Source organism: Rhineura floridana, chromosome 8 (genome assembly GCF_030035675.1).
Source record: "Rhineura floridana isolate rRhiFlo1 chromosome 8, rRhiFlo1.hap2, whole genome shotgun sequence".
Lineage (NCBI taxonomy): Eukaryota > Metazoa > Chordata > Lepidosauria > Squamata > Rhineuridae > Rhineura > Rhineura floridana.
In genome coordinates this window covers 52,608,077-52,635,166 of record NC_084487.1, presented here as the reverse complement: position 1 = coordinate 52,635,166, position 27,090 = coordinate 52,608,077, and the positions used below count along the sequence as shown (strand labels likewise).

The 27,090-nt window shown below is 41.8% G+C and overlaps 1 protein-coding gene across 2 annotated transcripts in view; it reads right to left on the bottom strand.

Annotated features, from left to right (window-relative positions):
- LOC133390591 (ankyrin repeat and sterile alpha motif domain-containing protein 1B-like) overlaps nucleotides 1-27,090 on the bottom strand; it is a 102,714-nt gene that overhangs the window by 56,742 nt on the left and 18,882 nt on the right. The window contains exons 1-2 of one of the 2 annotated variants that reach the window (XM_061639501.1): nucleotides 23,198-23,266; nucleotides 1,138-1,218 (exon numbers count right to left, since the gene is read on the bottom strand). In XM_061639501.1, coding sequence (XP_061495485.1) covers nucleotides 1,138-1,218; nucleotides 23,198-23,202 — 86 coding nt within the window. In that variant the 5' untranslated portion in view covers nucleotides 23,203-23,266. Of the gene's footprint in view, nucleotides 1-1,137; nucleotides 1,219-23,197; nucleotides 23,267-27,090 lie in introns of those variants that run through there. The other variant, XM_061639500.1, reaches the window with a different exon arrangement.

Genomic DNA, 27,090 nt, shown 5'->3' with positions numbered 1-27,090 from the left:
TATGATGTTAAAAAGTATGGAGGACAGGATGAAACCCTGCGGAATCTCATGCATGAAGCCCATAGGTTAGAGCAGTAGTCTGCCAGCATCACCTTCTGGAAATGTGCTTCTGAATCGCAGCCATAAAAGAGTGCTCTGCAAATCTATCCCAGCAAGTTCACTCAGATGGTTGATTGTATTGAAAGTTTCTCAGAAGTTGCATTCCAGAAGTCACACACAAGGTCACACCCCACCTGTCTATGTCCTTGGGTGACCAAGACAGTTAAAAGTTGGATACTTGGTTCAGAAACCAGATTGGAATGCTCTAACACATCATTTTATCCATGAATACCTGGGTTATCCATGAATACCTGGGTTATCCATGAATACCTGGGTTATCCATGAATACCTGGGCTATCATGCACTCAAGGACTTTGCCTAGAATATGTAAATTGGAGGATAATAGTTGAGATCAAAGAAATTCATTTTTTTAAAAAAAGGGAAGTATCTTATTACTGTTTCTTTACGGGTCTTATGGCCATTTTTTCTTCACCAGAGGCAGTGATGACTTCTTTGACCTAGTTTCTTAGCTCTGCCTTGGCAGATCTAATCAGCCATAATGGGCGTGGATCCAAGAAATTCCTGATAATCCTCATGTCTCCAAGGAACTTAATTTATACCACCTGTGGATATAGACAAGAGATATCCATAAAATACCTCTAGTTATCAGCAGAATGAATTCTGCAATTACAGTATCTAACCTGAAGCAGATGCACGGATTTCATTCTGAGTGGCTTGACATTTGGTCAGAGCAGGACTATGCTAATGCAACTTCACCTTCAAAGGCCTTTGGGGAAAAGCTCAATGGACCACACTTGACACAATGATGACTTCTTTGCCAGATTAGACCCTAAGCTATGTTTCAAAATGCTGTTAACCACCTCAAATTTTCTTGCAAGAGAAAGGCAGAAGAAAATTATTTGTGCACATGAAAATAAGATGGCTGCTAAAACAGCACAGGTAGCACAAGCAGGTAAGTTTACTAAAATCTTGGTGCACACATAAAATATGATTATGTCTTAACTTAATGCAGGTTTATACTAACAAAAATGTTAACACAAAGTTATACCAACATATCAATAGCTATTTGGCACTTACTTGTGACCATTTAAAGCTGCATGGTGTAAAGCAGTGTACCCCGAACTATCTGTGCAGTTTATATTTGGTCCTCGCCAGATGCTGAAAATAAAGCACAAACTCCATTGTAATATATAAATTGATTTGTGGGTTTATTTATTTCAATGATATTAGGCATAATTATTATATATGGGCAGAGGGACATTGGAATGTAAACACTGGCCCACAAGGAAAGGTCAATTTAAACAAGAAAATCAGAGATAGAATACTCTTTATGTGGGGACTATATGACTTCAGTTTTCATGTAGGAAGTCAGCTTTTAAAGCACCCTCATATGAAAGGTTTACCACCTTGGAAAGGTAGCCCATCTCTAAGCACTGTATTTTAAACTATACGTTTCTTTCACAAAATATAAAAATGAAGACATAATATTAACTATCACAATAGAACATATGAGCAGGGCTGTTCTCTGAGGCATGCTGGGCATAAACTGTTTATAGGTTATAAGTAGCACCTTATACTGAGTCCAGGGGTAAAAGAGCCAGTATAGATCCTGGAAGACTGATTCTGCCTATGGTGTTTCTCACCCACTAAGCCTAGGGCAGAGGCAGGGAACCTCAGGCCCAGGGCTGAGGCCTATTTACCTGGCACATGGGTCTCTCCCCAGGCCACACTCCTTACCAGCCCTAAACTTTCCTCAAGCACTTTCGTCTAGCTGGAACATGTCCTTGAACTGTCCCAATGCCTCTTGGTTGCCTGGATAATGTAGCCTATTGTACAGAGATAAGAATCACACACAGTGATCCAGGCACTTTTGCCTCGGGCCACACCCACTTGCCAAGAGCCTCTATCTTTGCCTCTGATTCCACCTATCACTAGTATGTGGCCCAAGGAAGATTGTCATCAAGGAATGTGGTCCATGAGCTGAAAAAGGTTCCTCATCTCTGACTTAAGGGTTCCAATTATCAGTAAGGACTGCTCCACAGTAGCATAGTTGAATCCTGGTTGCTAGGTCTAAATCTAATAGAAAAGGACATATTCCTTGAACAATGGCACAACCAGTCACTACAAAGAGGTAGCACTTCTAGAAGCAGAAGAAGAAAGCGCCCAGCAGCTGCCACCGCCACCCCGAAAGGAGCCTGCAGAACCACTTGAGCCCGCCAGCATCATGCCAAAAACATGGAAGCAACTGTTCGACCAGCATCAACAACTGGAACACCAGAACAACTTCAGAAGGTGTGGGGGAGGGGGAGCGCTCCTTGCCGCCGTTTTCCGGCACGGGGCCTTCTGCTCGCCAAGAGCCACCGCCATTGCATTCTTCTCCTCCTCCTGCTCTAAGCAGGACCCAGGTCCTTGCCGCCGCTTCCTCAACAACAGCCCGGTGCGGGGCCTCCTGCACGGTGCCTCCCAGCTTGGGAGACTCCTGCTCAACAACAGCCTGGTGCCTCCTACCCAACAACAGCCTGGTGCCTCCTACCCAACAACAGCCTGGCGTGGGGCCTCTTGTGCAGGGCCTCCTGGTGCAGGGCCTCCTGCTTGACAACAGCCACCGCCTCCACATCCTTCTCCCCCTCCTGCTCTAGGCAGGGCCCAGATTCCCAAGCCCGAGCTTCCGCAGCTGCCCTCCGACATAAACTGCCATCAGCAGCAGCAGCAGAAGCCGAGGGAAGAAGCATCTGAGTGAGCCCAAGGACATGGGGAGGAAAACAGTGAGATGCTAACACCACCTACCCAGCAAAGAACCTTCTATGACTATTTTTGATGAGCCAAGATAGATCTGGGTTCAGTTTAAAGATATGTGCTCTCTTCCCCAAGGATACAGTCTGCATCAATAGATAAACATACTGAAACTGAATGTAATCAACAGAAGAATATTGAGCTTCCAACATCTCAATGTTTGATCTTTATTTAAAGTTTTGGTTCAACCTGAATAGAACGCAAGTGATTTTGTTCAGTATATGATGATTTCTCAAATTTCAGGCAGAAACAACCTTAGTTCAGTAGGTCATTCAGTAGGTGGACAAGCTCAACAAATGGATCTTTGCAGGCAAAATAACTCAGAAAAAGTTTTCTTTACAGTTGCCCGTGCCACTGAAAAGTCTTTTATAAATTATCTATGCAGATTTGGCATAAATTGAGTACCACCTGCTCTCTCAATAACCCCCCTTCGAATGTTATCTATTTCAGCATATTCATAAGTTAGGGAAACGTATGCCAACAAAATTGTGAGAAAGGATGTCTGAAACCAACTGTGTTTCAATAGCCAAAATCAACCTTATGTGTCACAGACTAATCAGAATATCAACAGAATCATACCCAAGGTATCATAGAATCATAGACCAAGGTATGGTCCTCCAAAATCCTGGGATCCAGTTAACTTCATGAGGCTCTGGGAGTAGAATGGTAGAAATAAGGACTAGCTCACAAATTGATAGTGACCCCCATATCAGCAACTTGGGAGCATGTGAGGCAAGCTTGTGGCCAGTGATTTGTAAAATTGCAGCAACTAAAAAAAGTGCTGGTGGAATCACAGAAACTGTAGTCATATAATTTCCATGTGAATGTGCATGTCTTGCCAACAACATATCATTATTATCATTATATTAATTACCCATCATTCACCCTGAGGTCTCAGGGCAGGTTACAACAGTTTAAAATATATCATTAAAAACAATTAAACTTCAAATCACAAACATCAGAAAAAATCACATGAATGAGTGCAGACTGCCCATGAGCCGGCTGGCACCTGACACATATGTGAGCTGCTTGTACAGAAATTATGCGTAAATACAAACATGCCACCTATTTCAATAGAACAATAACCTAAGGGCTTCTATACTAGTATAAATGATCTAATTTAACATGTGAGCAATGTCATTTTTGTGACTGGCTCCACAAGCAGTCTCTGGGGGCCATAAACCAGCATTTTTGGTACTACCAGATGCAGGTAACAGCTTTCTAGACTGAGATAATGGGTCATTCAAGAATTAACTTGAGGTCTTGTTCTTTCAATAGGTCTGCATGGCAAGCCATGCCACTGTCTCCCATAAAATGAACACAGGTGACCTTTCTGAGTACAAAAGCTTCCAGGTCAGACCTAGGCTTTAGCCTCTGCACAAGTCTATCTTCAGCTTTTTCTTGGAACTTTCCAGCTTGTATTCCTAGTTTGATTACCTCCAACCTTGTTTTTTTAACTGCTCTCTGATCCGTTTCCATGGACAACCTTGCTTTCCAAGCCTTTTTTTTTATGTTTTAATATTAAATTTAATAAAGAAAGAAAAAAGGGAAGGAGAAAAAAGCACAACCACCCCCAGCTTAAATGAAGGATACAATATCAGTACATCCATCTGAAATTAAACATATAAATTAATATAAGCCCTCCAATGTCCAAACAGGCTACCTACACAACACTGACATTTATAGGAAGTGTATGCAAATACAGCAAGGCCGGTGAGGTCTTCAGACCATTGTAATAGACCAGTGATTCTCAAATGGTGCGCCCAGGCACACTGGTGCGCCCTAAGAGGTGGCTAGGAGTGCCTCAAATATTATGAAAGTATATTTTAAAAATGAGAAGAAACCCATTTGTATAGGGTAATAGTTTTCTATAGTTTGTTATTTTTATTCATATTTAAAATATATTATTTTTAATTTTGTACACTAAGTGCGCCAGAAAATTTTTGTATGTTTTACAGTGCGCCGCAAACCAAAAACGTTTGAGAACCACTGTAATAGACAGTAGGTGTTTATCCTTTCAGGCTCAAAGTATGTCTCTTAGTGACCATAAGGGCTTGCAAAAATCACAGTTCCTGGCTTACCATGAGCCTGAATTGCAGCTCGGTGGACATCTGGGGGGAAGGAGGAGGGCATTGTGCTCAAAGCGTGTTATAGTGCCTGCGCTGGGGAGGAGGGGGTGAGATGCCACTGTAAGGGCCAATTGGCTAGCTGCTTGGCTGTCATGAGAGCCCAGACTGCAAGCAGATGTGAAGGAAAACATGCCTTCTTCAGGTCCGCTTGCGAGCTATTTAAAGAGGGTCTGCCTCCACCTCCTCCACAGCCATTCCAGTGAAGACTCTGGAGAGTGAAGAGCAAGGGCAAATATTGGCAAGCGGCAAAGACTACAGACCTCACAGTCTGAACAGCCAGGAGCCAGTTGCAGTAGTATGGCAGAGGCCTCAGCAGCGGCAGCATCAACCACTCCACAAAATCCCCTTAAGGGATGTGGAGTGCATCCTTGATATCCATTACCCCGGCTTAGAGGGATGAGATGGGTGGAGGCAACCCTAGTTGGTTAGGGGCCTCCAACACTGGTCCATGCTGAGGAAGGCCCCAATTCCCCCCTTTTTCTCCCTATGGAGGAAACCCAATTCCCCAGACTCTCCCCCCAGCATGCAGGACTGGGGGGCAGGCACTTACACTTCTCACAGCAGGCAGGCTGTGTGATGGAAGATCCTGCCTATGCCAAGCCAAACCCTCCAGTTGCTGTAAAGCTTTGTGGACTTATTTTACCCTGTATCTGTCTCTGGCCTTATTATTTAACTATCTTCACTGATGGATGCACTTCACAGCTGAGTCTGGAATCCACTTCTGTTGTCCTTGTTGTTCCAAGGATTACCTTGATGCTAGCTTTGGTTCTTTCTTGCCTCAATTGTTGTTTTCTTGCCCTTAACTTCCTTTCTCACTGACTATTTCCTTTCCTGATGGTCCTCCTTCATGGACTCTTCTGAACCATTTAGTTTGTGGACCTTGTGAACATGTAAGGATTAACACCTGTCAGGGAATTCAATGTGGCCAATACACCCACAGAATCACCTTTTTATCTTGCGTCCCCCCCCCCCATACACTACATTTGATGTCAGGTGGAGTTGGCAAATAATAAAAAATCTAGGCAATGAAAATACAACTGATTTAGTGTATTTGGCTTTCATTAAAGGACATAGTAGTTTCACATAATTAAGGTGACAATGGTTCAAAAGAAAATCAATGTTAACCAAGGAACAAAATACAATCTCAAATGACCCTGGAAAATGTATTGAAATTTAATAGAATATGCTCATGACGTGGACAAGGTGCTTGGACAGGTACGTGCAACCACTTCGGTACTAGATCCTTGCCCCTCTTGGCTAATAAAAACTGGCAAGGAGGGAACAGTTGGCTGGGCCAGGGAAGTGATAAATGCCTCCTTGCGAGAGGGAGTGGTCCCTGGCTGTCTGAAGGAGGAAGCAGTGACACCACTCCTGAAAAAGCTTTCCCTGGACCCAGAGGATTTCAGCAGCTACAGACCAGTGGCAAATGTTCCATATCTTGGCAAGATCTTGGAACGAGTGGTTGCTGACCAGCTCCAGGCGCTATTGGATGAAACCGATTATATAGATCCATTTCAATCAGGTTTCAGGCCCGGTTTCAGCACTGAGACGGCCTTGGTCGCCCTGTTTGATGATCTATGTCGGGAGAGAGACAGAGGGTGTGTAACTCTGTTGATTCTCCTTGATCTCTCAGCGGCTTTTGATACCATCGACCATGGTATCCTTCTGGAGAGGCTTGCGGAGTTGGGAGTTGGAGGCACTGCGTGGCAGTGGTTCCGCTCCTACTTGGCAGGCCGTCTCCAGAAGATAGTGCTTGGGGAACATTGCTGGACACCGTGGGTACTCCAGTGTGGGGTCCCGCAGGGTTCGGTTTTGTCTCCCATGCTTTTTAACATCTATATGAAGCCGTTGGGTGCGGTCATCAGGAGTTTTGGAGTGCGTTGTCACCAGTACGCTGATGACATGCAGCTCTACTTCTCCTTTTCATCTTCCTCAGGTGAGGCGGTCAATGTGCTGAACCGTTGCCTGGACGCGACAATGGACTGGATGAGAACTAACAAACTGAGACTCAATCCTGATAAGACTGAGATGCTGTTGGTGGATGGTTTTTCCAATCTGATGGTGGATACATATCCTGTCCTGGATGGGGTTACACTCCCCCTAAAGGAACAGGTTCGTAGTCTGGGAGTCGTTCTAGACTCTTCCCTGTCACTTGAGGCTCATGTAGCCTCGGTGGCACGGAATGCGTTCTACCAACTTTGATTGGTAGCCCAGCTACGTCCCTACCTGAGTAAGGAGGATCTTACATCAGTAGTACATGCTCTGGTAACCTCACGTTTGGATTACTGTAATGCGCTCTACGTAGGGCTACCTCTGAAGACGGTTCGGAAGCTACAGCTGGTGGAAAATGCGGCGGCCAGACTGCTAACAAGAACGAAGTGGTCTGACCATATAACACCTGTTTTGGCCCGCTTGCACTGGCTTCCAATACGCTTCCGGGCCAAATTCAAAGTGTTGGTATTAACCTATAAAGCCTTATACGGCGCGGGACCTCGATATCTGTCGGAACGCCTCTCCCGCTATGAACCGGCTCGTACACTACGGTCTGCTACGAAGGCCCTCCTCCGGGTCCCAACTCATAGGGAGGCCCGGAGGGCAGTGACAAGATCAAGGGCCTTGTCAGTGGTGACCCCGGAACTATGGAATAGTCTCCCCGAGGAGGTTCGCCTGGCGCCGACACTATCATCCTTTCGGCGCCAGGTTAAAACCTTTCTCTATTCCGAGGCATTTAAATTTTTTGTTAATGATTGTAATGTTTGTAATTTGATTTTAGCCTTTGCTGTTTTTAGATTGTGAAATTTGATTTTAGACTGATGTTTTTGTATTATATTGTATTTTATTGTATCTATGTTCACCGCCCAGAGAGCTATTGCTAGTCGGGCGGTATATAAGTTTTAAAAATAAATAAATAAATAAATAAATAAATAAATAATATACACACATGGATCTGCCTTGCATCTTTGGAATCCCATTCCATGCAACACTCTGTCCAATTTCTCATTCCAGCAGCGTGCACTTTGCCACAGTCCATATATTGATTTATGCAGTTTACACACGAACCCTTCCTTTGACACAGAACCCGGAGGCAGTTCCATATATATCTCCTCTCTTAAATCACCATGTAGGAATGCCGTCCCTATATCGTAGTGATTTACACTCATGTTCTGCATCGCTGCCAGCTTCAGCAGCACACGAATGGACTCATGTTTCACAACCGGGGCGAAAACAGCATCATAATCTGTCCCATGCTGCTGGGTGAATCCCTTGGCAACCAAATGTGCCCTGTACCTCTGTACTTCCCCGGAACTTGCTTTCTTCTTCTTAAACACCCATCTGCAACCTATGGCCTTTTTCCCCATAGGTAAATTTACTAATGTCCACGTGCCATTCTGTTCCATGGCTTTCAATTCTTCCTGCATGGCCTGTTGCCACTTATTTTTCTCTGCCTCAGGCATCAGCCTAATTTCATTAAATGAGGTTGGTTCCGCACATTCCACGTGCTTCATTTGAATGGGTAATGCCGACGGTGTCACAACAGCAGTCTGTTTACAGCCCTGACTGTCATTCTCTTTCCGCCCCATTAAACTCAAGGCATCAGCACACTTCACACCCATGGACATTCTAAACAGTCCTTGTGTCATAAAACCCTGACAGACAACTTTGCCTCTTCTCTGCACAAAACATTTTCCTCTATCAAATGTTACACAATACCCAGAATTCACCAGTTTTTGAACTGATAAAATATTATGAGCCAATTCCGGAACAAACAAACATTCTGACATTATCCCAAGTTTATTAAATCTCACCAGTCCTCGGGCTTTCACCCTTTTCTGTGATCCATCCGCAAGTTGCACAAAATCTTGCACTTCTTCTGAAGCATAAAACAAACTTCTGTCTTTAATTAATATATGGCTCGCCCCGCTGTCGACAATCCAGTTAACAGGTCCTAAATCTTGAGACTTCTGTTTACAAACAAAGTTCACACTTCCCTGCTTCAAGCCTCCATCCCTGGAGTTTCGCTTGACTGCACAGTCTTTTCGGAGATGCCCACGAGCCCCACAGGCATAACAAGACTTTAACAGCTGCTGCTTGTAATCCTGTTTGCTTTCGGCTGCCTCCTCCGGTTCGGCACTTTTCTCCTCCTTGCTTCTGACAGCTTCCATCAGCTCGGCTCTCTGCGCCTCCTGCCTCCGCTGCCATTCCTGGGACAAATCCTGCAACGCGTCCCACATCTGTTTGGCCGACGGCTCATCTCTCACACACATCAGTTGAGAATCCGATAGAGTCAAGATTATAAACGCCTGCGCCCTCTGATCTTTGCGCTTCCAGGCCGCGGTCAATACCGCCGGTGGTGGTCCATCTATAATGTCCCATAAATCCTCTGTTATCAGCAAAGCCCGCATCCTTGGCTTCCAGCTGCCATAATTCTTTTCCGTCAATCTTTCCATTGGCAAGCCTCCCCCAGACAGGTTTACAGCCATGTTGCTCACCTCCGTCTGGTACAATCAATCAAGCTGCCCTCTGGAACTCCGTCTGCCGTTCAGACCAGCAACTTACTTCCGTGTAATGCGCTGTGGATCTGGGCCCATAACCCCTGTTGACGTGTGAGCATTGTTGCGTGAAACAGCATACATTACGTTGGAGTTAAGTTGAGCAAGAAACTTCTTCAGAGCATTAGATCATGTTAAGAGTCTTTATTAAGACATTACGGCCAAAGGCTTAAGAGTAAATACATGTAGAGTTTCTTCAGTCACCCCCCTTCTGGTACATCTCTCTCCAAAGGTAAACACAGAAGAGAACCTCTCCGTTCAGAGGCAATACACAGAAGACACAGCTTAACACAGATAGCTGCTAGAACTTTTCCCAGTCTATCGCGATGGTTACCATAGCAACGGCCTTGGCAGTCCATTCCCAGACTGGGCAAAGACATAACTCCCCCTAGTTACAGTTTTTCAGACTTGATGGAAAAACAGACTCAGTGACAGTGCGGTTCAATGGTCAACACCTTGTTCAGTAATTGGTATGTCCCAATCCAAATACTTGCTTATCACTATAGCAACTCAATATGTATATTTGTGTATATATTTTTAAAGGTTTGGGTTACTTATATTTTAATTATTATATAAAGGTTGTTTATATTTTAAAGAAATGAACCTGACTCAATATTTTAAAGAAATGAATCTGACTCAAACCAGTCATTTCACAGACCCTTATAACAATGAACAGAAAATGAAATAGCTGATCAATTCAAGACCATACATCCAGAAAAACTAATAAACTAAGTGCTAGTTCATACAATCTACTCCTTCAACCTCAAACATGTGCAGATCCCTACAGCTCTCCAAATTATTTCCAATCTAGTTTAAACTCACAGATCAAGACTCTTAGAATTCAGCCTCTGTCCGACTCTCTCTGTCTAAAACGTTCTGCTCTTATCATTAGTAAAGGTTTTACTTGCAGAGCAGGAAGACTTTCAACTGGCAAGGGATTTTGCTTGGTTCACAACTACCCATTAGTTTGCTTGATGGGCCCATTCACAGTAACAGAAAGAGCTAATTTTATCATAACATTACATAAGTTGGGTCATAGTACATTGCAAGTGATAAATACCCTTTCTCAGAATCCAGTGATGTTATTTCCAGCTTTTGTGTAGGAACTTGAGCCTATTTGATAGAACTGTGGTCCTTAGCATCAACTAACTATTTATTTATGGCATAACGTGAACTTCTCTGGGTGGCCTACAATAAATATCAAGACAATTTAAAACAAAAAATAAAATATAATCAAATAAAAAAAACATAAACAGAATAAGAAAAAACCCACCTTAACCCCAAAGTTAAAATAGGTTTTAAAACTAAGGGATAGGATCCTATCACTTGTTCCCACATAGCTATCACATCTGTGCCTATCTTGAGACTACAGTTAATGCAGATTTTAGAGAGGTATCTGGAGCACTCTTGGGTTGATTTAGTTGAGATCCAGTTTTTGAAGCCTGAGGACATGGAAATACACTTGCAGAAGTCTGGCCAACTGTTTCCTCTCCTGACCCTTCAAAAGAAAGCCGGAAAGGGTTGATGAGGTGGGTCAGGTGGTACTTAATGCCTCATTGGAAAGGGTAATGGCCACAGCCTTAAATGTGGTGATAGTATGGCCTCTTCTTAAGAGAGCCTCCCTGACGTTATAGATAATCATCTCCCAGTGACTAATATTCCCTTCTTGGGTAAGCTGATTGAGAGAGTGGTTGCTGGATAACTTCAGATATACTTGTATGAAACTGAATATCTGAACTCAAGTATGTGAAGGAACATCATTCCCAGTACCTGCCACCCAAGCGTAAACATGTCTGTGTGTACTACTTGTGGTCCCACCTATGAGTGTGATACATTATATGACAACCCAAGATAGGGCCTTCACTCTTATGGCACCTCAAATATGGAACTCACTCCCATTAAAAATATTACTCCACTCATTACAAGGTTTTCATTACCAAATGAAGACATTCTTGTTTCATGTGGCATTTAGGAAGCTCAGAATTTATCATGACTGTGTATTGGGAAGTCAGATTGTTTCATGGATTATGATTTTCATATAAAAATAATGTGTTTTATTGCTTACTCCACATCCATCTGAGATCCTTCTAGATATAGGGTGGTTTAGAAACATGACAGACAGACAGAGCGAGCATAAATGCTGGTAATATAGAATTTGGCATGCTGAATATCTCAGTTGTCATTTCAAATAAAACTAATTTTCTAGAGTTTTTTCATGATTGGGCAGCATCTACTGAATGGCAGTAGAATTATACAGTTTCTCCTACACATCTTGGCCACTATTATCATCCCCTACAATCTACCTATCTCCATTCTCCAAGGTTCTTTCCTTTTTTACCTTCCCCAGCCCTTGAACATGTTGCAAATCCATTGGAAACCTTCATTTTGGGAGCACAATAAAGAATGTTTTCAGACATCATATTGCATTAATGCAAGTGTTCAGTCTATTACATATATGAATCAAGTGTGTGCCATTATTTGTGCAATCATTTCTGTTTCCCCAAAGGAAATGACAACTGTACTAGGCTGGCAAAGAAGATGTGCTAGTTAGTCATGGCAAAGCAAGAATTTTGCTTTTCTGTACCTGCAACCAAATATGAATTATATTTCCTTCTTTGGAAGGTGTGTTACAGTAGAAAAAGCCTAGAGCCTTGGGAGACCCAAAAGGTTGGGAAAGGCTGGCCTAGAATAAAACACCTTGTAAGAGTGCACCCGCAATATAATGATCATCATGCAATATCTTATGTCCAGTATAATTATCCTATTTGATTTCAAAACAAACTTTATCAAACAATGACAGAAAGGAATCTTTAATCATTTAAAAATGAGTTAATTTTACTGCAAAGTCCTCCAAAATGGGTTTTGAGGATTATACCAAAAACTGGGCATTCTGATAGTAAAAAGGATTTTTTATATTATCTGAAATGTAACATCTTTATATACTCTCAAAAATGGAAACCAAAATAGTATCAGAACACTCCAAAGTAAAAATATATAGATCAGGGGGAAATTACTTCAGTATAATATTGTAACACTTAACTTCATCTTTTCTGCATTTTGCCTCTCAATTATTTAAGCACTGCATTACAGATTGTTAAATGTCAACTGTTACTTAAGTGGACTGAATTTAAATAGCTGTGTAGCTCTCTAATTAAAAATGCCAAGTTTAACTCTTCTGTTTAACGAGCTTTTAAAATGTGTAAAGTAAAATAATTCTGTTATTTTTTAAAAAAAAATTTTTTAATTAAAATAGTTCATCAGTGCTTAAGCAATCACTTTCGAAATAACTGTAAATGTAGTCACTACATATAGCTGTAGACCAATTGCTTTTGCCAGAATACAGGGTTAACATTTGCTAATTCTGTTGTATCCTTACATCAATTGCAGCTGTCATTCTTGCTAGAAAAACAAATAGGCTGAAGTATGTCAAGAAGAAAAAGAAACATCCAATGTGTGTATGAATGATCCAATTATCATTGAGTCTCTTGACTCTGAAGGTCCATTTAAAAGTCCATTTAAAAGTCCAAAATCCATTATTTATTATTATTATTTATTAGATTTATACCCCTCCCATTCTCCCAGTAGGAGCCCAGGCAGCAAGCAAAAGCACTAAAAACACTTTAACATGCATAGATAATTGCTTCACATTAAGTACATTTTCACTTTACACACACGTTCTGGTCCCATTGCGTATGTTAAAGCAGGATATGCCTGTACAATAATCCAGCCTGGAGGTCTAAACTTTACAAGGAAGTGGTCTGACCATGACAACGGGGTGACATCCACTCCCCCATCTCCAGACCAGAAATCCAGCACTTTGCAGATGTTCACGATGCATGGGGCTTTTTTAATGCCACAAAGGCCATCTATGGGCCAACAAATTACAGTACAAATCCCTTACATTCAATGGAACGTAGCAAACATCTTAAGGATAAAGAGTCTATTGCACTGCGCTGGAAAGAGCATTACCACAACTTCCTTAATCGTAACTCTATCATGGCTGATGAGGTCTTCTCGCAAATTCCACAACAACAAACTAGAAACGAGTTTGCAGTATCCCCTAATTTGGATGAAGTCAGTAAAGCCATCAATTAAACAAAGAACAACAAAGCTAGTGGATCTGATGGGATTCCTGCTGAAGTCTTTAAAAAAGGTGGGCCTGAACTTACACAACAAATTCATAAGCTCATTGAAAAAATCTGGATGAGGGAGGAGTTCCCGGAAGACTTTAGTGACGCCATAATTATCGCCCTTTTTAAGAAGGGTGATAGAACAGATTGTGGGAACTATCGAGGTATCTCTCTTCTTGCTACCGTAGGTAAAATCCTTGCAACAATCCTCGCAAATTGCCTCCTGCCTATCTCAGAGAATGTCCTCCCCAAATCTCAAAATGGTTTCTGCCCTTTCAGGGGGACAATGGACATGATCTTCACTGTACAACAGCTTCAAGAAAAATGCCGGGAGCAGAATCGACCTTTATATATGGCGTTTATTGATCTGACTAAGGCCTTTGACACTGTGAATCAAACCACTCTTTGGACCATCCTTCTGAAAACTGGATGCCCTGATAAATTTGTGAATATTTTGCGACTCCTTCATGACATGACAGCAACAATTTTGGACAACAATGGCTTTCAGAGCGATCCATTTCGAGTCGGAACAGGGGTAAAACAGGGATGCGGCATTGCTCCTACCTTATTTGCTATCTTCATTGTTTTGATTAAACACCTTATTGAGGGGAAACTTCCTACTGCCGGGGAAATCATACATCGAACAGATGGAAAGCTTTTTAATCTCAGTAGGCTGAAAGCAAAAAGTAAGGTAATGTCCACATCTGTCGTACAACTTCAATATGACAATGATAATGTAGTCTCTGCACATTCAGAGAAAGATCTTCAAACTATCCTAAATGTCTTTGCAGATAATTAGGAATTTTAAATATCCATACATGTATGATCATAACTATTAAAAAAGGGTACATGTTTTATAATTATAAATTATAATTATAAAGAATTAAGTATTGAATTGCAGGCCTAGTGGGGCCCTGAGTTCATGCTTACAGAGAAAACAGAATCTTAGCATTTTATTCAGGCTAATAGCAAAAACCTGTTGCGATGGCAACAGGTCACAGCGGTCTCCTGTTTTCTTGCCAAATCACTGGTACTTGACAAGGCTGAGATTAATTACTTTATTGTTTGGAATCAAGATGCGTAAGGAGCGAGAGAAGCTGTGATTGATGAAATGAGTAGGGATTTCCAATGTTTGATTCTTGAATGCCATCTAAAGGAGAAAAGTTTTATAGCATAACCTAATGTTTTAATGAAAAGAAACAGTAATGATTTTAAAACAAAGTGTATTAAATTTATAACTTTATAAGTGTGTTTTCATTAAGAAAAGGGTACATCTGGTGGGGCCTGCCTACCTGCCTCTATATTTTTGAGGAGATACTAGTTAACCAGTTATCCAGCCTTTTCCTTAGTCTGTGTGGGTTCACAATGTAGCTCAGGGGTTTTAAATAAAATCCTCCTTCATGAGCTATGTATTTTATAAGTAAGGAACTGAGATTTCTGAGAAAGTATAAGGACATAAGAACCCCTATGGCAAAGAAATAGAACTGGGGGTGCTCATACATTCACAAACACCCTGAGTTAAGTTCCCAAACTTAACTCAAGGGAACTTGTCCAAAATATTTCCAGATGTACCAGGCTCAGCCTGACTGATCAGAAAACAATGAAACAATGGCATATGCTTGAAACATATTCACAGTAGAAACTGTTGTAACTAGCACCAACATTCATTAGTCTTGAAGAGACAGTAGGACAATGGTAACATTTATGATATGGACAGAATCTTGGAATCACCAAGGGAGTTAGCTAATGCTTTCTGATTGGTTTGGAATATTATGTGGGCAAGGACTCACGGGATTGGTTAAATGCTTGTCACATGCTGTAATTTTAAGGTATAAAAGATCTGTGCACACCATATCTCTTTGCAGTCTCTCCTGGATGTTTCTGGGGGGCTGACCCTGCATATGGCCATGCATATGCTTGTAAAGAATAAAGGCCTACCTTTTTGCTTCAAGCCTATGTCTTCAAATTTATTTAAGGACCCCCAGCAAAAGATCCCAATGGAGAAAGAATTCTCCTGCACAGAAGCATATGAAAAGCTTGGGCTCTCACTTAATATTAATAAAACCAAAGTGCTTCATCAACAGGTGCGAACTAGTCCCTCTGTAGCACCATCAATCCAGCTTAATGGTGTGACGTTGGAGAACATTGATCACTTCCCCTATCTCGGCAGCCATCTCTCTGTAAAAGCTGACATCGATGCTGAAATTCAACATCGTCTGAGCTCTACAAGTGCTGCATTCTACCGAATGAAGTGTAGAGTGTTCGAGGATTGAGATATTCGCAGGGAGACCAAAATGCTTATTTACAAAGCCACTGTACTACCGACCCTACTGTACGCCTGTGAAACATGGACCATTTATAAACGCCACTCCCAACTTCTTGAAAGATTCCACCAACGCTGCCTCCGGAAAATTCTGCAAATTACTTGGGAAGACAGACGGACTAATGTTAGCGTTTTGGAAGAAGCAAAGACTACCAGTGTTGAAACAATGATCCTTCAACATCAACTTCACTGGACTGGCCATGTTGTTCGAATGCCTAATCACCGTCTTCCAAAGCAGCTACTTTACTCCCAACTTAAGGATGGAAAATGGAACATTGGTGGACAGCAAAAGAGGTTTAAAGATGTTCTCAAAACTAATCTAAAATAATGTAACATGAACATTGACAACTGGGAAGCCTTGGCCCATGAACATCCCAAATGGAGGTCAGCTATTATCAAAGGTGCTGTGGACTTTGAAGAAGCATGAATACAGGATGAAAGGGACAAACGAGCTAAGCTGAAGACACATCAAACAAATCCTCATCACAACCATCTTCCATCTGGAAACCTATGTCCACACTGTGGGAGGCTGTGTGGATCCAGAATTGGCCTCCAAAGTCACTTATGGACCCACTGTTAAAGACCTTATCTTGGAAGACAATCTTACTCGGCCACGAGTGATCGCCAATTAATGAATGGAGAGAGAGAGAGAGAGTAAAAGCAGGTATTAAATGAATGCAAATAACGTCATTGAAAGGACATTATGCTGTAACTGCATTAGTCCAGATCAAAATGTAAACACATATTTTAATTACATTTTGTATAAAAATTAATATCAGGCGGATGCCATGATTGTACTGTTCTCTATGTCTGCTAAAAAAAACCTTGTTGATTTAAGAAAGCCTACCCAGACATGCCGAGGATTGTGGAGCAGGAGCTCAACCATCCCAGGAAATAGCCCTCCAGACGCAGGGGCAGCATGGGCTTAAATAGGCCCACCCACCCTGCCTGCCTCCAGCATCACCACAACAGCATATTAGTGTGCTGTGCGCACATGCTTACTATCACCCAAGATGGCAGTGGTAGAATCCCTAAGGGGCAGCTCCTAATGAGGACTGAGCATACTTATTGCTCATGAAGTGGTGACTGACTGTTGAGAGGGGGAAAGTGAAAACCAGGTGGGAGAGAGAATGGAGTGAAGTGGAAGGAACAGGAAGACAGAAAGAGACACATAAATATAAAAATGTAGAAATAATCATCCCATTGTCTGGATTTTTAGATGTCAGAGGCAGAGCAAACTGATCTCTGGGTGGAATGGAGAGAACCAGTGGGACAAGGTTATTTCTGGATACAAACTCTATAGGAAGGAGATGGAAGGGCATACTGGAAGTGGAGTTGCTCTGTACGTGAAAGATGGCATAACAGTCCAACAAACTAGAAATCAAAAATGGGGTAGATTCCTCCACAATAAAGGCAATATGTAAGAAACTGCACAAGTTTTGAAAAACTGATCTCTGACACCTCCAAAGTCCATGGTGTACTCGGTATAATTTATAGAATTATTGCTAGATGTTTCAATGAGTCAATAACTAGTTAAATAGGAAGCAGATTTATCCAAGTGGTACCTGATGATGTATGGACATGGATTTGGAAAATGGTCTTCCAGTTAACTCTTAGTATGAATCTAAAAGAGAATTTTTATAATCTCCTTCTTTGGTGATAGTAATTCACCTCAACATGAATTAATACAATTTACCCTGCTGCAAATAATCAATATCGGTACTACCAAGCTCCCAATGGAAATCCACAAGCAGGACCTGGACACACAATCTTTCTCCCCTCCTGTGGTTTCCAGCAATTGATATTCAGAAGCATACTGCTTCCGACCATGCAGGCAGACCATGGAGACAGAGTTGCCATTGATAGCCTTATAGAGAAATTGGCTATAGGTTTGAATAGGGGGAGAAACTGAAATCCCCCAGAACTGTCTTCTTAAAGAAACAGTAACCCTAGAGTATAACCATTCCAAGTTAAAGAAATGGTAAACAAGTAAAGTTTAACATATAGCAACCATACCAGATGACATCACCATCTGTTTATATTAACAGTTATTTAAACTAAATTATAATGTACTTTTTCACTTTAAAGTACAGTAGTGTCAATGCTGTTTTGTACTATGCTTATCCATAGCTACTGGTGGGATATGACTTAGTATTTAGATACATGGTGGTGGCAGTAACAAGGTTGGATAAATAAGTAAAATAACTTAAAGAAGAAAAAACAAACATGACACCTCCAAAATAAGTAATGCTGTTGGAGGTGGAATGGTTCACCCCAGTGTGGTTGCAGATACACCAGATCTCCCCAATGTTGATGGTAGCCTGGTGGGGATCCAAAACAAATTGATGGTGGGATCTGGGTATCACAAGTTGCTTGAAGGGTTCCCATAAGCTTCTGGTTGATCACTGGGGAAACAGGATGCTGGACTAGATGGATCCTTGGTCTTACCACTCAAGACAGTTTGGTGTCATCGGCAAAATTGGCTACTTCACAGCTCACTGCTAACTCCAGGTCATTTATGAAAATGTTTAAAAGCTGAGGTCCAAATACTGATTGTTAGGTACCCCCACTTCTTAAATCCCTCCACTGTGAGAACTGCCTGTTTGTTCTTTTTTTTTCCTGTTCTTGAACTAGTTATTGATCCATAAGAAGACCTGTCCTCTTACCTCATGAGTGCTAAGATCACTGTCATACTTTCAATTCCTAGAACTTCCTATCTGTCTCTGATACCTTAAACAAAGAATGGGAAACTTGTGGGTCCTTCAGATGTTATTGGACTCCAACTCCGATCAGCCCAACCTACATACCTAATGGAGAGATGTGATGGAAATTGCAGTCCAACATCATCTGTAGGGTACCAGATTTTGTATTCTACTTTAAATAATAGTGTCAAGAAAAAGTAGAAATGAGTCTCAGCCTGAAACCACAGTATAATATTGTTATGTTTTTAGCTTTTATTTCATATATTTTTTCTTTAAAGTCCAATTTAGGATGAGCAAAGTAAATGTTTAAAGTACCTACGTTCCAGTGAACTGCTTTGTTTGATCTAATTAAACATGTTTTTAGATCTTTAATTTTCAATCCTAAGAAAGGGGGAAGTAATTATGTTCTTTAAAAAAAAAGGAGTTGAAACTACTTAACTATTTCAAAAGTAGTTCCAGTTACTTTTACTAAAATGTAGTTAACTAGTAGTTAAAACTATTTTAGGTAGTAACTGTGATTAAACTACTTTTAGAGTAGTTAGTGCCTATCAATGGAAGATACTTAAATTGTAGTGCTTCCTACAGTTGGACCAATATTGTTTACTGAAACCATATCTTCCTCTTAATAGAGTTTAACTCTTAGGAAACAATATCTTCCTGTTCTAATTAATTGATTAAAATGATAGCTCAGTATATAACTTGAAAACCAAAATGCTGTAATTACCACAGGGGAAACATTTGGAATCTGCTTTATAGCAAGTTTATGTTCAAAGGTTTTCTTCAAATTCATTTTGGCCTAAATTTACTTTGCTGTTAAAACAAATATAGGCATAACAGCCAAACTTTGTGTTTGGAACTACTACTAATACATATCTGACATTAACCTCACACTGCATATCAAAACAAAATTACAAATGGTTTAAAAATAAACTCATTGTTAAATTAACACAGTAGCAGTAATCACTATTCATCTGAATGAATAACACTGCAAACTGCTTACAAGTGAAGTTATAATTACTGCATACATAGCTCCAAGATGTAATGCAAGGACATGCTTATTTGAAAGTGTAATTGCCATTATGTCTTTAATTACTACATATAAGTGCCTTAATAGACTGTGGCTGCAATGACCATGACTGTAAAAGCAACCTATCTGAAGGTATCTTTCACAGTTCATAATACAAATGTTGAGATTAAGCGCAATTTATTAATCAAATAAACTTTTTATATTGCAGAAATAGAGAACTCACAGACTGGCTGGGCCAAAAGTCTATGAAGAGACAGTGTGTGTGTGTATTGCTGGATGGCAGGGTCTAGGATCTAGCAGAAGCCTCATACAGTAAGGTCCTGCTTTCCGGCGCTTCACTTCTCGGTGCTTCACTAATGCAGCAGTTTTGAATTGTATCCATGTTCCATATGTTCGGCGCTTGTTCTGCTTTTGCGGCAGAAAATCACCAGAATAGAGAGCCGCTGAGTGCACAAACTGATGGCACCCGACGTCCTTCTTGGTCGTCAGAGTTTGGAAACGTTCCTTTTTTAAACTACAGTTGGGCTGATGGGAGCTGTAGTTCAAAAAAGGAACATTTCCAAGCTCTGACGACGCGCTCAGCAGCTGAGTCCAAGAAGGATGTCCAGTACCATTTTATTGTCGAGGGAGGTGGCAGAAGCGAGTGAGCAGGCATTTCAAGCCAATGTCATACTTGTTGACTTTAGAAACACCTAAATATCGAAAAGCCTTTTCTAAGATACGATTAGATGTATTGCCTTCAGCAGTTATGGATGGTCGACTACTTAAAATACCTTATAAAGAGCGTGTATGTCTTTGCGGCGAAGATGCAGTGGAGAACAATGTACACATACTTAAATAATTACTCCTCTGTTAGCAATCATTCCTTATAAATCGGAATCTGATCAGATGGAATATCTCCTTGGGGATACGACCTCTAAAATAACGAACCAAGTAGCAAAATTTAGTGTAGACGTACAAAACTTACGATCTGATATCATAAAAACCTTTCTCACTGAAAATGAAAAATCATAATCTGACATATTGGTTGATATTTAGTGCTAAATATGGTGATTCCTCAAGAAATAATAGAGCTCCACATAATAGGGTATAGTTAATCCTTGGATGTTATGTTATGTTATTTAATGATTAATAAACAAATTAATAAAAGGTTATTAATATAGTTACTTAAGGTTTAACTTTGATTTTATAGAAACTAATTAACAAATCAAAGTCTTTTAATGTTTTATACCATTTTAATAATTAATGTTCAAATTTAAAACAGTGTATTAACTAAAATGCCATATAGCACATTGCTACATGTATGTTTTATTTTACTATGTTTTAAGCTGACCATTGGTCGAATAAAGATTCTGAATCTGAGTGAGCAGGCAGGGGGGAGGGTGAGTGGGCAAGGGGGGATGAGCAAGGGAGGCGGCGGAGGGCAAGCGAGCGAGCGAACAGGCAGGGGGGAGGGCGAGCAGGCAAGGAGGGATGAGCGAGGAAGGCGGCGGAGGGTGAGCGAGCAGGCACAGGCAGGTGAGCGGGCAGCTACCTCCCTGCAATCCGTGGCAGGCTTCCACACCATAACAAGGGCAAGTGAGAGAGCAAGTGGGGGGCAGGGGGAGAGGACCATGCACGGAAATGTGAAACATCGATCAGCTGTTGCGTGGGGAACTTCAGGGGCCAAGCACTGTTAGCTGGAGCTCCCCGCACTACAGCTGATTGATGTTCCACTTTTCGGTGGCTTTCGCTTTTTGGCGGGGGTCTAGTCCCTAACCTGTCGTATAAGTGAGACCCTACTGTAATGCGAAAAGAACCTAAGATATGCGAGCAGCATGACTGATACACAGTGGAATTCTTCAAAAATTTCAATATAATCCTCTGCCAAAGGAAATATCCACTATCAAACATAAACCAGAACAGCCAAAATAATGTTGACACATGGGAAGGATGTGGAGAAGAGTACACATACCAAATCATCTACCCCTTCAGTTCACAATTACACCCTGTTGACAGTGGAACTTTCCACCAAACCTAGATCTGATGCAAGAAATATCACTCTCATTGATTGGGAAGGGGAATATTAAAAATAGCCACTACCACACTACTACATCCCACCCACTTCACCATAGAGGACAGAATATGGTGTAACCAGAACCATGTCACAGCACACCAGCAGTATATCAACTCTACAGAAGAAAATCCTAACTCAGATTATAGGGTAAATGGCATAGGTCCATGTTTCTCTGGCCTTATGTCGTGCACATTCACAAGTTCACAAGGGGAAATTTTGGTAATGGGAAACTACTGGAAAATGGTATTTTGAACAAAACAGCCTGGCCTCACAACACACACGAACAGTGAGTACACATTGTTTCTCTGTCAAGAACCCTAACAGATACTTTGCCTTGGGAACCCAAATACAAACATGAAACTCCACTCCAACAACTGGGGTGCCAGGACAGAGCACTAGATAGAGGTAAGCAACTGAACGGAAAATGGGGTGGCTAAACTTTTATTGCCCAAAGGCTGTATTTATCCTTTGCCAACGCTCTGTGAAAGTTGGACAGTGAAAAAAGTGGATAAGAGAAAAATCATCTCCATTGAAATGTGGTGTCAGAGGAGAGCTTTGTGCATATAATGGACAGTGAAAAAGACAAATAATTGGGTGTTAGAACAAACGAAACCAGAACTGTCACTAGAAGCTAAAATGATGAAACTGAGGATATCATATTTGGACACATAATGAGAAGACATGATTCACCAGAAAAGATAATAATGCTGGGAAAAACAGAAGGGAGTAGAAAAAGAGGAAGGCCAAAGAAGAGATGAATTGATTCCATAAAGGAAGCCACAGACCTGAACTTACAAGCTCTGACCAGGGTGGTTCATGACAGATGCTCTTGGATGTCACTGATTCTTAGGATCGCCATAAGTCATAATCGACTTGAAGACACATAACAACAACAAACACTCTGGGGGCCATATGCCAGCAGTGGTTGTGCTCAAAAGGCACTTTTACTTGCATGCACACACCCAGGACACACAACCACTCCAAACTGTTGCATACATATCAGCTGAGGAGGGAGTTACCATTTGTTCCTCACTCATTAAATGATTAATCTGATGATCAAGGAGTGGGCACTTTGCATTCCCATCAGGTGCTGAGCTGGGCAACACACAGTGCTAGATCTACTTTGTTTTTCTTTTTGCCACTGCTAAAATTGGTGGAGTCTTGGGTGGAGAGAAGAGAAAAAATTGTTTGGCAGACCTTATAGAGCCCCTGGGCTAGCCACCCCTGCTGAAATATATAACTGCAAGTGTCTCTCCACTCCCCCATCCCTTTGGAATATCTGAGCACCGCATCTTATCTGTATTGCTGCCCCCCAACAGTAGGGAGTAGTAGTCTCCACACAGAGAAAGCATTCATCCTCGCATAATAGTAAGTTCTCTGTTGGCAAAGGCCAACACTCCTGTAACCATAATAACTGTTGGCCAAACCTCATGAGCACTTTTGCCTTACAGGATCACAAGTCATATGCAGGGAACAGGACAAGCAGTCACTGATCACTACAACCCAGAAGGAGGAAACACACTCACAGTCATTGCAGTTTTCCCCTCTCCAAGAACACTCAGGTGACACCACTCTTTCCTCTCACCTCTACACAAACATCTATTGTGCATATAGGTTCAAAGACTAAGTGCTCCACCTGCTGCCTATTACTCATTTGTGTGTGTGGTGGATCTCTCTCTCTCTCTCTCTCTCTCTCTCTCTGTGCGTGCGCGCGCGCGAGAGAGAGAGACACACAGAGACCACAGGCTGCTCTCCCACAAGTAGGGGATCTATCTCCTCCTGCCCTTCTCAATTAACCATGAGGGATTCCCACCCCACCAGCAGCTAAATTGCTCCCAATTGTTTCTCCACAGGCAGGCCAACACATTTACTCAGACAGACTCTTGCACCCATGACTGTTATGGGGGGGGGGAGTGACGAGAGAGAAATGTGACATGGTATTTCTCATTTCTGTTTGGTGCTGTGATTGAGTGGTTAGAGAACTGCTCTGTAGATCTTCTTGTGTAGGTTTGAAATCCAAGAATTCTTGCCCGTCATGTTTTTGTCAGCCATGCAAAAGATAAGTTGGGGCTGTTCCTCCCCCCCCTTCCTCCGATGGAGCTTGAACTCCCATATTCTATGTCCCAACTAGGGTTGCCAGGTCCATGGCCTGAGACCGATCCTGTGTCTTTAGGAGAACAGAAGGTCAGCCAAGTGCAGGTGTTCTTGCAACTCTGTAATGAGAAAAACCACAAGGTGGAATTCTTCCGTCCCCCTCCACAACTTTTAAAGATACAGAAGACCTCTTGGAGGCAGGGCCTGGCAACCAAGATGTCTTCTGTATCTTTAAAAGTTGTGCAGGGCAAAGGGAGAATTCTACCTTGTGTTTACAGAGTTGGAAGAACACCTGCACTTGGCTGACTTTCTCTCCTCCTAAAGATACAGGGTCGGTCTCAGGCCAAGAACCTGGCAACCCCAGTCCCAACTGAGTTGCTTCTGTCAGTGTGTCTGGCTCTTGTCCCAACCCTGGCTGCTTGGAAAAATACTTTCTCCTGTCCTTGGTAGGCCTTGAATCCGTGTCCAAGTAAAGTTGTGTGTGTTCTGTCAGGACCCCTGCTCAGGGAAAGAAGGAGATCCTGTGTTGTATTCTTCCTCCCCTTAACATGTGCTGTGCTCCAAAATACTGGTTGTGAGGATAGCAAAGGGATTATCTGAGAGAATACATTCTCCATACCAACCTGCCCATGCATTAAGATCAGCTGGTGAAGTTTCCTTGGTGGTATCTGAGTTAAATGAGGTGCCCACGGAAGATCCTTTTCAGTGTTGGCTCCAATTCTGTAGAATGACCTCCCCAATGAAGTGCATATCGCCCCAACTTTATATTCATTTAGTTGCCAAATAAAAGCTCACCTTTTCTGTCAGGCTATTAGAGGCTGATACGTTATTTTTTTAATTATGACATTGCTGATTATGTTACTTATGCATTTTATGAGATAATGTAAATTTATTTATTGCTTTCTACATATATGTCTCAACATGATTTACAGTCATATAAAACAGCTTAAGCAATTTAAAAAACAGTACAAAAACAACTGAAAGAGATTTTAAAACAATACAAAATGCACACCAACAGCAGAGACCTTTTCGTCTAGTTGGACAATCTCATCAAAATGGTTTCAACTGTTTCCAGAAAGTATAGATAGTGGTATCTGTTACTATCACAACAGGAACGCTGTTCCACAGAACAGTGGCAGACATGCTGAAAGCCTTGCTCCAAATTATGGTAGAGCAGGCGTCTGATATTTTTGGGACTTTAAGAAGACACTCTCCTGCAAAATGCAGAGATCTACTGGGTGTATAACAGAGCTTGGAAAAGTTACTTTTTTGAACTACAACTCCCATCAGCCCTAGGCAACATGGCCACTGGATTAGGCTGATAGGAGCTGTAGTTCAAAAAAGTAACTTTTCCAAGCTCCGGTGTATAAGCTGGTCCCGAGCTATATGCAGCCTTATATATTAGTACCAGAACCTTGAACTTGGCCTGGGAATTGTTATATGCTGGGAGTAGTTTGCCCTACAAAGCATCCTAGCTGTTGTGTTCTGCACTAGTTGCAGCCTCCAGACCAACCTCAAAGGTAGCCCCACATAGAGTGCATTACAGTAACCAAAATTTGAGGTTCCCAATGCATACACAATTGTGGTCAAGCTATTTGGATCCAGCAATGCCGTTAGCTCTCTTACCAACTGAAGCTAGTAAAAGATACTTCTAGCCACTGAGACTGAGCTGGATCTAGGAGCATCCCCTAACTATATACCTCCTCTTTACAAAGTGTGAGTCCATTCAGGGCAAGCAACTTTTCAACTTCCTGGACCTGGGAATCACTCATGCTCAGAGTGCAGTAATCCAGAGATGAGGTTACCAATGCATGGACAACTGTAGTCAAGCTATCACAATCCAGAATGACCATAGCTTTCTTACCTTTCAAAGTTGGTAAAAAGGTACTCCTAGCCACTGAGGACATAGAGCTGGATCCAGGAGCACCCCAAAACTGCATATGCACCTCCTCCTTCAGGAAGAGTGCGACCCCATCCAGGGTAGTCATCTTACTGACTTCCTGGACCCTGAACCTCTCCCCCACAGAGCCTCCATCTTTCCAGGATTCAGACTTGGTTTATTAGCCCTCATCCAGACCAACCACTGCAACCAGGCAACAGTCCAGGGCCTTCTCAGCCATTCCTAATTCAGATATTACAGAGAAATAGATTTGGGTATCATCAAAGTACTGATATAATCCATGGACCAGATTTGCTCAAAACTGACCCTAACCCTAACCCTAATTTCATTAAATATAAAACAAACTGTATGAGATGTATTCAATTAAGTCTTACTCAGAGTAGACCCACTGAAATCAATGAACCTAAGTTACTCATATCTGTTAACTTTAATGGGTTTCCCTTGAGTGGGACAAGCACAGAATATCACCCTAAATTTCTCTCACACACACCTGGCCAAATTGACAGAATGGGGATAGAGTGTGAATGGGGGAAGGATTTGGAGAATGCAAGTATTGTTTTGAGATTGAGGGTTCAGATATATTATTTCTTTGGGTCCCCTTCAAGCCTGTGATCTTGTATCTGAAGTTGGGATGTGCAAGCAAGATATGCTCTACTGGTCAGACTAGTTTCCTTTGTTAAGCTAGCTGAGTAAATGGATTTATTGAATTATAAATCTGCATATGCAAAGGAATGTGGCCAAGAAAGATCCTGTGGCTACTGGAACTGTTTTCAGGAGAGGGGCCCTCCTCCCCCCAACCATCTTGAAGCCAGAGAGAGGTTTGTGCTTTTAGTCTAGTCTGGAGAAGCTGGCAACTAGGGAGACACACAGAGAGGCCTGCTCTCTACACCATGGCTTTGGATGCCCCCCTACAAGCCAGATGGAAAGGCAAGATCTAATAGACTGTTAATGCTGAGAACCCTTCCATCTTAAACTCAGGTTGTGAATATGTGCAAATAAACTATATTTCAAACAGACATTGCTGACTTTTCACGGAAAACAAATCCTGGGTAAGCAGAGGAGCCCCTGCAAGTCTTGCACCACTTGAAGATAGGGGTGGCATGCAACAGTATTCTTTCTCCTTCCCAGTCTCCTGCACCTGCTGATTCCTGTTTATATCCTAAAGGGCCATTTTATTTTTAATGTCATTATTTTGCACATGAGTTCTGTGCAAAAGAGCTGCACTAAAATTCAAAAATATATACCTGTACCTAGAATGTGCCTTCAGCAGCAGTAAGTGAAAACAGGCAACCAGCATGCTTTGGGCTGATGGAAACAAGGAACAAA